Source organism: Phaethon lepturus, unplaced genomic scaffold (assembly GCF_000687285.1).
Source record: "Phaethon lepturus isolate BGI_N335 unplaced genomic scaffold, ASM68728v1 scaffold55153, whole genome shotgun sequence".
NCBI lineage: Eukaryota > Metazoa > Chordata > Aves > Phaethontiformes > Phaethontidae > Phaethon > Phaethon lepturus.
This window is the reverse complement of record NW_010528035.1, coordinates 8,270-23,295: the sequence shown is the minus strand read 5'-3', so window position 1 is coordinate 23,295 and position 15,026 is coordinate 8,270. Positions and strand designations below refer to the sequence as shown.

Below are 15,026 nucleotides of genomic sequence, written 5' to 3'. Positions count from 1 at the left end.
TTTCTTGAGCATTATAAACTACATGCTGTTTGTTTAGTTAGTAAGTAAGGCTTTATCTTGGAACACCACCTGAATGATTGCAACTTTTCTCTGGAGAATGGATGTTTGTTCAGCATCATTGCAAAGAAAGCTTTTTTTTTTTCTTTTCTTTTTGGAATCTGGGTCAGACGGTATGTGAATTCCAAGCAAAACAAACTATACGATGAGTGCTGCTATTTAAACGTGGAATCTTTCCAATGTTGCATTTTTAAGGAGAGATTCACTTTTTCATGATGATGAGTTTCTCCTCCTCTAAGAAATGCATCATATCTAATGATGAGTTAGGTACTTCGTAATGTAAAAATGCATGTAATTGATTTAACTGTCTAAATATCTATTCTAGATGTCACTCTTCCCCGCCTCAAGGCCTTTATAGCTCAACTGTTGTCACGGTTACACATCGAAGCTCTTCTCCATGGCAATATAACAAAACAGGTTGGTGTGATACTTTCTTTAATAAAACAAGTTTTCTTTAAAAGCAGCATAAAAAATGGAAGACTGGTTTAATCTTCTCAGATCTTAAAGCAGTTTTGCCAAATGTGATTTCATAATTTGACTCTGTACTTTTTTTGTCTTTATGAATATCATAATGTCATTTTTTCCACTTTAGATTTATTAGACTAAGTGCTGCCCTTGTATTGCTCTTGGGAATTTAATAAAAAACAACTTATGATCTAAGTAGTTGAAAGTCTGTGTTGTATGTCATTACTGTGATGTGATCAAGCTGCATAAGTAAGGATGTGCTGCAGATCCTGCTTTTCCGTTTAAAAGTTTCAGGCTAACTGACAAAGATTCCAAATGAAGATCTTTGTACAAAGCTAAACAGGAACGGTGAGCCATAAAAAATAAGCGTCAGCTCTTAGTTGCGCCTTTTGGGGAGTAAAAATCAGAAAATCCTTTTTCCTATCTTCCATAAAAATAGTAACAGTTTGTATTTGCATAGGAAATCTAACCAAATATTTGAATATGTGTACCAATACAAAACATAGTACCTTTCTTGTACATTTTTGCATTCCATGTAGGGCTGGCATAGCAGTATTTCTATGTTATACCAGCTCTGTGATACTTTACTAGCGGGAGATGTTATAAACACAAAGAGCAAAGTTAACTGGTAAGGAGGGGAAAAATAAAAAGATGGAGCCAATGGCACTGGGTGCATAAAGTTTTCTCTTTCAAGGATGTCTCTTAATTTTTTTTTTTGTTTTATAGAATATTTTTCATGTGGAGAAATGTAAAAAGTAGTCTCTTTTCCCTCCTTATTTCTTACGCAGTTGTATATGAAAGTCATTTTCTTCTGAAATATGTAACTGAATGACCAGGTTTTTTAGATTTCCATGATGATGCAGTCATAGCAGAGAAATGCATTCTTTAATTGGCATAAATGGGTGGCTGTTGAAGAATACTACAGCTAGAGAACTGGGAAGTATGTATTGTTATACCCATGGCTGTGTAATGTTTAGAAATGATCTGCAAACCTCCCTGAATAGATGTGGGTAGGAAAACTTCTCTGTCCTTCAGTGCCCATGATGTGATCATTACTGACAAAGCTCAGAAATTTTAACCTGAATCTAAGAAATTTTTCCAACTAAAATTGAATCAAAATTGGCATACTCTTGTGATACCTTTCAGTACTAAAAAATGTTTTAGAGATTCTGTACTTTCTGAAAAATTAGACCTATCTAGCTGCTTAGAATACCCATTTCTTCTTGAATTAGCTTCATTCTGATATTTTTTTCTTACTATTCCTTTCATTTGCCACAAGTGGATGAATAGGAAACTAATCCTGTTCAGAACATCTGTCTGAACAATCTTGTTGTAAATACTTTGTTTTAATATGGTGACTTGATTGGAAGAATGTATAGTATTTTTTCTATCCTTTCAAACTGTTAGGCCTCAATCTTTTTGTCTTTGATATATTGGGTGGAGGTTTTGGGGGGTGCTGGGAGTGGCATGTGTTTTTTAAGTTTTCAGACCTTTTGCATGTTTTTGATAAGATCACTTGTGTTGTGAGTTTGTGGCAGCGCAGACTAAGAGATTGTGGCTTTCAGCCAAAACTACTTTGTAGCAAGTTACTGTAATTTCCAGCATGCAGCCTACAAGAACACATAGCCCTTAACAGGTAAAGTTTCTGAAGTTAAATCTTGAATGAAACTAATGATTTTTAATTTTTTTTTCAGTACTTAAGATTCTTGTATTATTATTATTTTAATCCCTCAAATAAAAGAAAGTATGTAGGCAATGAGTCCTAATACTACCAGCACATCACTGTAATGCATGTTTGAACTTAACCATTAATTTGTTTTCTTAAAATTCCATCTGTTGAGGTGTCCTTTGCAGAAATACATCGTGTGTGTGTGTGTGTGTGTAGTTTTCAAACTTGGAAATATGAGTACATCAAAGTGGTGAAGGGAAAGGGAAAAAAAAAGCCCATTGAACTTTAATTTAAAAAGTGTTGTTTACATGTAAACAAGATAAATATGGAAAAAAAACCCACCACAAAACCCTCAGCCTCCAAACACCCACGTCCTCTCATATACTTAACTTCTACTGTATTTTTATTAAATTGCAATAGCCATATGTTCTTTTTTTTTTTTTTTCTTTTCTCTCATGATTTTCTTTTCCAATCAATCATTGGAAAGTCTTACCCTGCTCTTAGGTACAGAATAACTAATGATCATTAAAAATCCTTTTACATTTTCTCTTCCAGGCTGCATTAGGAATTATGCAGATGGTTGAGGACACTCTCATTGAGCACGCTCATACAAAGCCACTCCTTCCCAGTCAGCTAGTAAGATACAGAGAAGTGCAACTTCCTGACAGTAAGTTAAATGACTTATTTACAAATTTTAAACACACATTAATTTGAGATTCTCTGTTTGCTAATAGTATATTAAAATTAATATTACTCTGTTGCTAGGAGTTTGTTTCAAAATCAGACTTACCTCAAATTATTTTAAACTTTAAATATAAAAATATAATTAGAGTGTTGTTTTTATAATAAAATTATACACTAATATATAATCTTTCTGGTATACTTGAAAATGAATTCGATTTCATTTTTAATCTATATATGTAAGTTGGACTTCTTGGGGGTTGAAAATAGACAAGCTTTAAAGGTCCCTTCCAACCCAAACCATTCTATGATTCAATCCTAATTCACTTGGTATGATTTTTACAGAAATAAGAGCTCTATTCCACTCTGCTACACATAGTATACACATTTCAATAAGCACCATTCTTGGAGCACTTTTGAGTGTTAATTGACCATTCAGTGAATGACTCTTGCTTTTTGAGAAAAAGAAAAGCTCTTATACAAGTAACTTTTTTTTTTCCCTAATATAAATGTTTTTGGTCTCATAATGTTTGCATATGATTTTACTTCTATTGTGCAAAAAAATCTTCATATATAAGAAAGGAGGTTCAAGGAATTGCTGGGAATTATACAGGAGTGATGACATATGTAGCTACACAGCCAAAGCCAATTACACATAGCTGATCGTCAGCCTGTAGAAACTGCCATATACCAAAGAACCTGTTGGTATTAAATGTTGAAGTATTTTTAATGTTCATAAATGTTTCTGCCAAATGGTCTTTAGAAACTGTTTACACAATAGAGGCAATGCAGATTTCCACTCCAGTTCCACAAATACTTGCTTGAGTAGAAGCAGCCAGTTTCAATTTAGTTGCTGATATGCTCAAGCTATGACATTTCAATGTGTTAAAATAACCTTTTCTTTACTTGTTTCATGAAAAGTTAGTGGAAATTCTGCTTTAACAGTCCTAAACCATTTATTATAATTCCATTCCACAAATGATAGACCATTATGTTTTTAATTGTGGACAATAAGAATGTACATTTTAATGAACTTAAATGTTTTAACTTTGCCTTTTAGGAGGTTGGTTTGTATATCAACAGAGAAATGAAGTTCATAACAATTGTGGCATTGAAATATATTACCAGACAGACATGCAGAGCACTTCTGAGAATATGTTTTTGGAGCTTTTCTGTCAAATTATCTCGGAACCATGCTTCAATACTCTGCGCACCAAGGAACAATTAGGTAAGTTTTTCTCATAGTGATTATGTGTCTGGATACACACATGCACGCATGCTCATGCACTTACATGAGACATTATGAGGTGTCCTTTCCCTGCTTAGTGAATGCCATTTAAAGGGCACTTGCTAAATGTAAATAATTTAAACTGCTGGTGACTCAAAGGAGTGTTACTGTCTACATACTGTATATTGAGAAGCAGCAAGCGTAATTTTTAAGATAAGTATGAAGTATCTGAAACCAACGCTGGCTTTTTAAAAAGTTTGATCAATGTTACAGAAAATTCACATCTTCAATTTTTACCAAAAGGAGATGAGATCAGTTTCCCAAATTTTAGATCTTCTTAAAGAATCAAGAGTAGTAGTTCAGTCTCTTCTGCTTGAGATCTTACTTCCAGGTGCACTTGATGATTCACAAGCACTAGTTTAGGAATACTGCTGTATGGGTCATGGTAAGCTGCCATGCTCAACACATTTCAGGCTTTTTAAGAATACAGCTGTTCATCAGTAATTGTTACCTGAACCAGTAGGACTGAGAACTGGTAAGGTTATTCCAAACAGGATAACAAGGAGACACAGAGACTTTGCATGACAGTTTGCATGATTGAAGTACTGAGCAGGAGTACGGTTTTTCCAAAGGTGAGAAGTAAGGGAATGTCTCAGTGTGATGACTATGAACTACCAGGGAGATCAGGCAAGATTAGACTTTTTGTGAGCTACTAGCAGAATCAGCCATACCATATTGATCATAGGAATTTTAACTATCTAGGTGTCTCTTGAAAATAGGGCAGGATCCAGGTTATTTAGCAGGTTTTTGGAATCTGCTGGTAGCAGGTTTCATATTGAAGTTGGAGGTAACAGCTACAGAGGAGGGGGGGAACCAGTGAGGAAGAGCTGTCTGAGTGTATCCAGCACTGCATAACCACCAAATGATAGAGTTCACAAGACTCAGGAGGGAAGACAGTAGAAGTACCAGCAAAATTCAATAAACTTCATGGAATTATTAATAAGATCTCTGAGAAAGCTTGGGGAAAAAGTAGTCCAGGAGTTAGCAGTTTGCTAAACAGTAGTAGTAGTAACACGAACTCATTCAATAAACACTTTAGCAGTATGAGAAAGAGGAAGAGAGAAGTTGTCAGTGGTGGGGAAAAAAGGTCAAAATGTTTTAGGATGGCTTTGTTAGTCTTCACGTAAAATGTCAACTGTGACCAGATGATTTCCAAAATAAATACCAGTGATTAAAGTCCACGGCTTACCTTTGAACAGGAACATAACAGATTAAAGGTTGTTCAGGTAAATTAGAAGCTTCTAAAAAGTTCAGGCATGATGAACTCTACAGTAAAAAACCCCAAAATTATGAAATCCTGGAATTGAAAATCCTGTAACTGAGAATTCCTGGATGATAGATGAGGAAAAATAACGTTTCCTTAAAAAAGGGAAGAGAAGAGAAGGGGAAATTACAGATAAGTCAGCTTTAGTTCAAATTCCTGGAAAATGCAGAATAAGTTATCAAACAAGTTCTAAATTCATAGAAGACCACTGAGAGACTATTACTGGACAAACTAACACAACTTTTTTTTTTTTGTAGAAACAGTTTGGCTGTAGGGACGGAAGTGGTGATGTTGTATGTCTCTTCTTGATAGTATGAAAGGCGTGTAACATTCTCAGACAAGCTAGAGAGCTCGCCTAGGTGGACATGTTACACATTTGGAAAGTCACGTTAGACATGTTACTGTTTGGAAAGTCATGACTGGAGAAAAGGTCAGAATAGTTCATTAGGAGAATGGTGTTCCACAGAGCTCTGTTGTGATCCAGTGCTATTTAGTATTTTCATCAAAACTCTGGATGATGGAAGAGTGAATACAGTTAACTAAATACTTCAGATAATACTAAGCTGAGAGAGGCTGCAAGTGTGTGGGAAGATAGAATTAGAATTCAAAATTAGTTTGACATTTTAGAAATATGACTTGAAGATAAGATGCAATTTAGTAGGAACAGTTTGGCAGGAATAATCAATGGCACAGGTACAAGCTAGGAAACAACTGGCTAGGTAGCAGTTTTGTAGAAAACAATCTACAGATTACAGTGGATCAGAAGTAGAACGTAAATCAGCAGTGTTGTGCTGCTGTGTAAAATGCTGGGATAGATAAATAGGAGCTTCCAAGATGCATACACGATAATACTCCTATGTTGTTCAGGTAAGGACTTTAAAATACTGTATACAGTTTTGACATGAGCATCAAGGAATTATTAGAGAGCTATGAAACAACATTTAAAAGAATGACACATTTTTTATTAAAAGAGGGGAAGACGACTGAAAAAAGGCTTGGGGGTTCAGATAGCCAAAAGCTGCAACAAAAAGGAAGGGAATAATATTTTCTTTGTATCTAATTGGCAAGATGAGAAATAGTGGTTTGATGTTACGAAAAAGTAATAGGAAGTTCCCAATGTTGAGTCTAATGAAGCCCTGGAGTACAGCTTAATTTCTGGTTTCCTGATCCTGATGACAGAATTCCTTTTGTTCTGTCTTGGTCTGTCTCATCTCCTCCTTGACCCTCCCCTGAACTGATACCTCAGTGAAATAAAAAATACAGTGGCATGTTTTGAAACCTTCATTATATAATTTATAATACAGAATTAAACATAGCATAAAATTGCATTCCTGTCAGACATGCCATATTTGGCAAACTTCATGCTGGAACAAGGGGTTTCTTCTAATTTGTCATTATTCTTGTTTTGCCAAGGTTACATTGTGTTCAGTGGTCCACGTCGGGCAAATGGCATACAAGGACTGCGATTTATTATTCAATCTGAAAAACCACCGCACTATTTAGAAAGCAGGGTAGAAGCATTCTTAAAAACTATGGAGAAATGCATAGAAGACATGACAGAAGAAGCCTTCCAAAAACACATCCAAGCTCTAGCAATTCGTCGTCTAGACAAACCAAAGAAGCTGTCTGCAGAATGTGCTAAATACTGGGGAGAAATAATTTCCCAGCAGTATAACTTTGACAGAGGTAAGACAAATTATAATTCCTTTAAAACCGAATGCTGTAGTTTGGCTACATTTGTGACTGTTGAGTGTCATATTCATTTGGGAACAATTTAAACTTTTACATAGCCTGTCCATAATTTAGTGTATTTTTTGTGATTTGTGTCCTGTAAGTTGTATTTCTTCCTTCTGCCTTGAGAAAATACCTCATTTGTAGAGCCTGTGCTCTCACTGCTGTGGGAGCTGTTAGTAATAGAGGATAAATGTGTTCCCTGATGTTTGCCATATGATGTGTGTTGGTGAATGCTTCATTGACGTTCTGTTCTTTCCCTTAAGGCTCAGAGAGACATAGAGTAGGTCAAGGATTGGAAGTGGTTTGAATGTAAATGTTGATGTCATATAAGCTCAAATGTCTGCCTGTGATGTTCGGACGTCTGTATCACGTATGTGCCTAATAGTTGACTGAGATGCATTCAGATACACACATTCATATGAACCCTTTCCTCTTCCCAGTTCTTTCAGGGAGTGATGGCGGAGGCAACAGCAGGTGTCTTAACTAACATGTGACCTGCCTCAGCTTAGAGTAGGCTTGAAGAAATACTAATTTTTTTGGTTTTTCATCCATGATACTTTGAAGATTATAAGCTTGTAGAAGACCAATTGAGATCCAACTTCCAGTGTTATTACTGAAAATGGATGGACAGTTAATTTACATTGTGATCCTACATAGTATTTAAGTTGTATTTTTCCCTTTTTCCATCATTGTTTGAAGATTTTTTTAATCCAAAATACAGAGGTATATTAGTAATATAGTTTCTAACACTGAAAACAAAAAATCAGTTTTAGGTACAAGGTCAGCTTTTCCTTACATTTTTTATGTCTCAACTCTTATTCACAACTATAATTTTCCATCTTCCATCCATAAGATGCTTCCTCCATAAAAATCACTCGTGTCCTGTGACTTCTCTTTTGCTTTACAAACACGGTATTGGCTTTCCACAGTAGTAAATATAGTCTTTTTGGTCAACAGTGACTTAACTGAACTGTTCTAATAATGAAGAATTTTGAATTGTCATCTAGCTTGGTCTCAAGAGAATGAGAACTACTGACAAGGTTTCACGCCTGAGACTGGCATGGAAACTTACCCGCTCAAGTGCTTTTTTTGTGTCTGATGAAACAGTTTCATTTTTCTCTGCCTTAAGTGTTTCTGTTTTTACCTTACTTGGATCTATATTATCTCTCTGTAATCTGTTTACTGATAGCTGTAGCCATATCTTTCATATTTAATCCCACTTATTAATTCCCTTGACTTTTATGTCTTTAATTCCTCTTTACCCACGTGTAATTTTATTTCATTAATGATTCTAATAGGACTGGAATTGTCAAAATGAGAAATTCATATTCCATCCTTCAGAAGTGATAGGCTTTTTTCTTCAGGTTTTAACATTTTTATTATTATTACTTTTAATGTTTTACGGAGTTTAAAAATTTTCTCTCAAATGTCATCTAATTTTCCAAACTGTTTCGTTGATTTTTTTTTTTTATTTCTTCCATTTAGAACTTCATACTAATTGCTTACAGCCTGCCTCACAGACTTCTTAACTGCATATTTGTTCTCTTGCATGCAGTTCTTTCTTGATTTTCCTGCCATCCCTAAGAAAAGTAAGCATGCCTACCACAAAAAACTTTCCTGCTTATGCAGCAATGATATTACATGATTAGTTTATTACAATTTAATCTATATGAAGTGATGTATCTACTGAGACACATTGTCCTCAGGTATCTTAAAGGTGATTACTCCTTTACAGGTCTGATGTAGGCACGGTTCCTTCCATTTATTTAAAAGTACATCCTGCCAGCGTACATCCTACCATCCTGTTTCCTGACTGTGCATAAAAGCCATCTATAATCAGTCAGCATTAGAAGTATACAACATTGATTTGAAGATAATACACAGAAGTAGGCATATCGGTTTTAGCTACTGAGTACCATACAGTGCAATCTGTATTGTTCAAACATTCAAACTTTTAGTAAGTCAAATCAAAGGGACTTACTGAAAGTATAATTTTCTGCCAAGCTTCCAATGACACCTTTAGTGATGTAAGTATTAGCTTGAAAGTTAAGAATGAAAAGCATATCATTTGCAGCCAATTACGGCATCTAAATTTGAAAGAAAAATACTTTGAATAAGTAGTGTGCTAATAACCAGCTATGATTTGCAGACTTGTTCTAATTTTTACTATTGTTGTGCAGATAACATTGAAGTGGCTTATCTAAAGACCCTGACCAAGGATGATATTATACAGTTCTACAAGGTAAGTTAGTCATGTAGTTAAAATGTTACTTGGAAAGAGATACAGATATAACTGGATGTTATTCGTGTGAACTATGAAAGCATATATTTATACCTGTTTTAGATAGATTATATAATTGATGCAGATACCTTAATAATAATTTTGTTTCATGAATCTTACTTAGTTTAATGGCAACTAGCATACTGTAAAAATTGTGGAAGGATTGGGTTTTGTTATGTTTTGTTTCTTTTTTTCTTACCAGATCTTACTCTCCTCTTGTCTCATTTACTCTTTCTTTCTAAATAAAGTGCTGTGTTATGACCAAGCTCGGCCAAAATTGCAAATTTGTTCTTCCCCCCCCCCAGTAAATCATTCAGGTTATTTTGTGTGCATGAATTGTGAATGACTCAGATACTTTTAAATCTTTAACTGTAAATCAATACTTTTTCCTTCCTTTCATAGTTAGGCAGAACAAAGGAACAGCGTAATGATGCAATAATTGTACATTGTAACTCAGCATGAAGTTGCTAGATAGATATCTAATATAAGCAATTGAAATTGGGGGGGGTGTCCCCAAAATAAATTTGGCCTCATTCTTTCTGCTTTGTAAGAAATTTCAAAATTTCGTAGGCAATGATAAGTCACTATATTGCAGAGTGTACATACTGTTTTATTACTTACGGAGCAGCTAATAGCTCAGGGAATACTTTGAAAAATAATGTAGACGTATGTCTTTGGAACTTACTGTTGGATGGAATAATTTCTGCCCATGAAGCAGCATGGGTATGTGTGTATCTGTGTGGGGTTTTTTCTGTTGGAGGTGGGAGGGTAATGTTTTCCAAAATAATTTCTCTTTTGTACTCTGTTTTATCCTTTTCACTATCCAAGGTAATTTTAACATTACCATCTATGAGATTTAGTCTTAATGCTCAAAACTGGTTATTATTTACATGGCACAGCAAATAGTAACATCTTTTGGGTTTTGTTTGTTTGTTTGTTTTAAATAGTATGATAGCATGGGTGAAGATATGTAGCAAATACAAACTTAGTAAATGGAATTTCAGTAGCTGTTGTTTAATAAATGATAACTTGAACAAGTATCCACATTCTGTTTTTGTAGGAATCTACACTATTTTGCTTACACTAATGCTTAATATATGATTATCCAGTATTCCAGAGCAGAAATAACTGGTTCCAGTTAGTGAACTAGTCCAGCTGAGTTTAATAATTGTCAAGTTATTGTTAATGGCTGGATTCCCAGTACTTCCTGTTTTTCTGAGTCACAAACAGTACATGAATTTCTTAACTTGATTGTAAAATAATTCAAAGTACAGGTGACTTTTAACAATATTTGAAGGGACATCCCAAATTTCATCCCTCGTTTTAAGGCTCAAATTAAAATTTAAATGCTGTCATTCTTTTACTGTTTTATAAATATAATGTCCAAGTGGTACTTCCCACACCTAAAGGACTTGATTTTTTTACTGTAGGTGCTGTTGGCAATAGATGCTCCCAGAAGACACAAGGTATCAGTACATGTCCTTGCAAGGGAAATGGATTCCTGTAAGTATTTTGCTGAATATAGTGTTTAATCAATTCCTGTTCAAGCAAGTCATAGTTAAAGACAGCAGTGTTACATGATACAAATACACCATAAGAAAAACCTCGGCTCTGGAGATCATACACCTTTCAGAGGAAAAAGTATTTCTTTTTATAGGTTTTCTTCACATGGGTGCTTCAGATTTTTTGATTGATGTTTGTGGCCGAGTTCTTCAGCCATTCAGAAGTATATTGATATTAAAACAATATATCTTAAAATAGCACTTCTTTTTTCAACAGGATATTTTAAAACAAACATAAAACTCTGTAATAGTACTACAGAGAAAAACAAAATTAGTATTTGCAGTTACCAATACAATGTGTTGTGGCTGTTAGGGTTTTTTTCTGACAAGCAATAAATGTCCACAGTTTTATGCAGGCATTTTCAAAGGAAAGAAAAAAAAAAAGGGGGGGGGGGAAACCCCAAAACCCTCTGGGAATGTCAAACATTATATTTAATCTTGAGAAAGTCAAAGTTTGTTTAGGTTTTATTGTCAAGTAATCTAGATTAGCTGTGCATTGTAAACTGTTGTTCCATTTTAGAATTCAAGAAGGAAAAGGTTAAAAGTGTTTCTGGTTAATATAAATAAACTGAGAGGAAAAACTTCTATGTTGCTTTATGTGGATTTTGCACTATACTGGACTTAAATTCCAACACGTAACTGGTTTCAAAATCAAGACTATTAAAGGCTTGTCTGTAGAACAGAAAGAAGCAGATAGGTGTGTGCCTATCATGAAACTCCTTCCAGTCTCAGAATGATTGATTTTTCTGGTACCATGGAAATTGTAATTCTGCAGCTGAGTAAGGAAGACTTGCTTCAAAGCATCTTTCCAGTTTTCACGACTAATCATTGCTAAATAGAAATAGCTCTAATACTTTTCCTACCTAGAGAAAACTTTTTAAAATGTAACTACATTGCCAGAATGGTTTATTATTTGCTTGGAATAGTACCTTCCCAAGACAAGAGTCAGCATGGGAGATAACATAACAAGTGGTTACTCTTGTAAGATTATAGCAAGGTGTTCTCTCCACATACTCTCCAGTCCTAAACCATTTAATGTGGCATGTGGCCTCTCTTCTGCCATGAAGGAGAAATTGGGACTTGAATGCATTTCCCATGAGTCCAAATGAGCATTATTCCAAGTGCAGCTGCCCATCCTCCAGAGAGTAGCACAAAAGAGGAAGGCTGAAAAGCTTCCCAGAGAGAATCCTTTTTCCTGGAGGCAGACGCAACATTTTCTCTGAGAGTTGAAAAGTGTCAGAAGCAGTAGAGTAGAGATCTGGGGTTTTAGGAGGCGGAAGCACTTGAACTCGCAGGGTTGAAGGTTAGGGTTGAAATTTGGGTATGGAGGTAGAAGGAAGGTTTAAGGAGTTTAAGACTAGAAGTTCTTATGGACAAGTGGGTTGGATGCAGGAAGACGTTTTGGGGGGACCTCATGGGCATGCATGGGGACAGGCAGGGAAGATGTGGGGTTGCTATCTGGAATTTTGGTACATGGAGTAACCCCCACACCTCCATAGGCATATCCTTACTAAAAGATGTGCTGTTGTTGCCTTGCTTTTGTTGCATATACCACTGGCATTTACTACTGTTCTCATAATTTGTACCGGAAAACAGTTAAGTATTCATTGATCAGTAGATCAGCAATTTTTATTTCTACATTCTCTTTATGTATAAGTAAAATTATTAAAAGCCACTCCCTTAGCACATGTTCTCAAGTCAAATTGTGGATTAAGCTCTTTGTATTTCTAAAGACAGCTATGGAGTATTAAAGCAAACTGTTCAGGAAATCTTATTTAGAGATACTTTAGTAACCTGTGATTTCTATAGATACCTGTCTTGTAAGAGAAAACAGTTTATTATATAAAAGGTACTGATTAAATTATGGTCCTGAATTAATTTTGATGATGTTAAATAGGCCCTGTTGTTGGAGAATTTCCATGCCAAAATGATGTGAACCTGGCACCAGCACCACCACTACCACAGGTAAAAAGAAAACACAAAAAAATCACAGTCTGTATTACTATGGAAGTTTATTATCATTAAATACAAGTTTATAGGGAGAAACAAAGTTGTGGAAATTCATGCTGTTGTGGGGCTGACGTTTCAGCTCTTTTCTGCATGTATTGTCATCCTCAGTAACAATAGGGATTTTTCCTGATGGCCCCCCCACCCCTTTTAACAGTCTGTCCTGTTAACCTTTGTTCCTTCTATTCCATTGAAATGAATGCTAATGGTAGTAGTTAACTTCACTGAGTATCTACACTGTGGAGCAAAATACAGATTATTATTGTCTGAAAATACTGATTGGATATGACCAGATGTATCAAGTGCTGAAAGAAAGATGCATATGCACCAACAAATCTATCATCTTTGTTTAAAAAACCCAAAACCTCAACCCCAAACCACCACCAACAAAACCAACTGTCTGGTCATTATCTTGAAGCCTAAGAGACTAATGCGCATTCCTGTCAACATGTAACCTGTGGAGGAAGAAATTTGACTAATTCTATTCATAAAAGTATTGCAGATTTCACTGTGTGCTTAGGTATGATAGCACTGGGCCCTTACTGGACCGTAAATGAATTTTCTTGAAGAGGATTGGTAATGTTTGTCCCAACAAATAATTAACTTTTTGCAATGCAGTAGTAGATCTGTGTTCATATTCAGTTCTTATAGGTGAAATAATCACCATGGGTGGAAATTTCTGTATGAATTACATGTGGATATATTAGCCATTATGACTGAAATATTAAAAAGTTACTTTGTTACTGCAACTAAAAATGATAGCTCATTGAATTGCTATTATTTTTATGATCCTACATGTGATATTCAAAGGATAGATGGGAAGTTCTGAAGTAGAATTTGTAAATGAAAAGACAAGCTCTGCATTTACTGAAGTTCCCGTCATTATTAGTAACGCAATTATTGCATTATAGCTGTTGTTTTAAATTATCTAGAGTAAATATGAAACCAGTTGTTTCATAAGAAAGAACACTATATTGTGGGGGATCCCGTTACAATGAAATGTGGATAGCTAATATTGTAGAAAAGAGCAAGAAAGATATGTTTATATGTAGCTGTAGCAAAAGTTAAAACGAAAAGCGAGGAATTTCTCACTTTTCTGATCAAAGATATTGAGCAGACTTTTTCTTGCGTACACTTCTTTGCAGCCAAATGTGATTGAAAATATGACAGAATTCAAGCGCAGTTTTCGCTGGTGAAACCACATATCAATTTCATGGCTGCAAAACTGTGAAGAACCCCAATGGATGAAGAAATGCAAATGATCAGTACTGACATGGTTTCAGGGGACTTCATGATGAACAAAATCATTGAAGTTCATTAGGATAAATGGTTCTGTCTGTTATGAAAGTCCCGAATTCCTTTGTGGTTCATTTGACATTAGCTGTGTGTTAGGGATAGAGAGTATATGAAAATCAGTTGTGGTTATGTGTCATTTATATTACAGACAACCTGTTGAAAACTAAAATCAACTGAAACAATAATAATAATAAACTTGTAGATGCAGTATATTTTTAAAATAGTATATCCCTTCAAATTTTCATTTTGATAAAATCACCCTCCAGAGCAAACAAAATTGCTTGAGATATCCTTCTTACTCCTGAAGAACAAGAACAGTGTTTAGTATCCCAATAAATATCTTGTTGGGGGCTGGAGGGTGTGAGAAAAGTAGGTCCTTTTTGGGATGGGGTCAACAATTTTTCTTAAAAACGGAGACTTTCACATTTTTTTGAAGTGACATGTTGAATGATACTTTTTTAATTGATCCTTAATGCAACCAACATATTTTCTATTTAAGTTTTATGAAGACCAGTGCGGGGGGGGCGGGGGGGAGAAAAAAAAAAAGTTTGACAACACAGTCGTGACAGAATTGTCTTAATGAGAACAATTGAAGATACAGGCATGATTTTAATCTTTCTATACAAATTTGGGGACATTTTATATTAAAACTAGTAAAATGCTGGAAACACTTTAATAGTGCATCTTAGTTTTTTTATCAAACATGTTGTCCCAGTCTCTTG

The 15,026-nt window shown here is 35.0% G+C and overlaps 1 protein-coding gene across 1 annotated transcript; it reads left to right on the top strand.

The window, feature by feature from the left end:
• Positions 1-382: 382 nt before the first annotated feature.
• On the top strand, positions 383-14,410 carry LOC104618050 (insulin-degrading enzyme-like; the record flags this gene model as incomplete). The annotated part of the gene is made up of 8 exons (XM_010283538.1): positions 383-474; positions 2,747-2,858; positions 3,933-4,100; positions 6,838-7,110; positions 9,339-9,400; positions 10,870-10,942; positions 12,899-12,966; positions 14,154-14,410. Coding segments are annotated over 8 exons (899 nt in total), but the record flags the coding sequence as incomplete, so codon positions are not given.
• Positions 14,411-15,026: the final 616 nt, after the last annotated feature.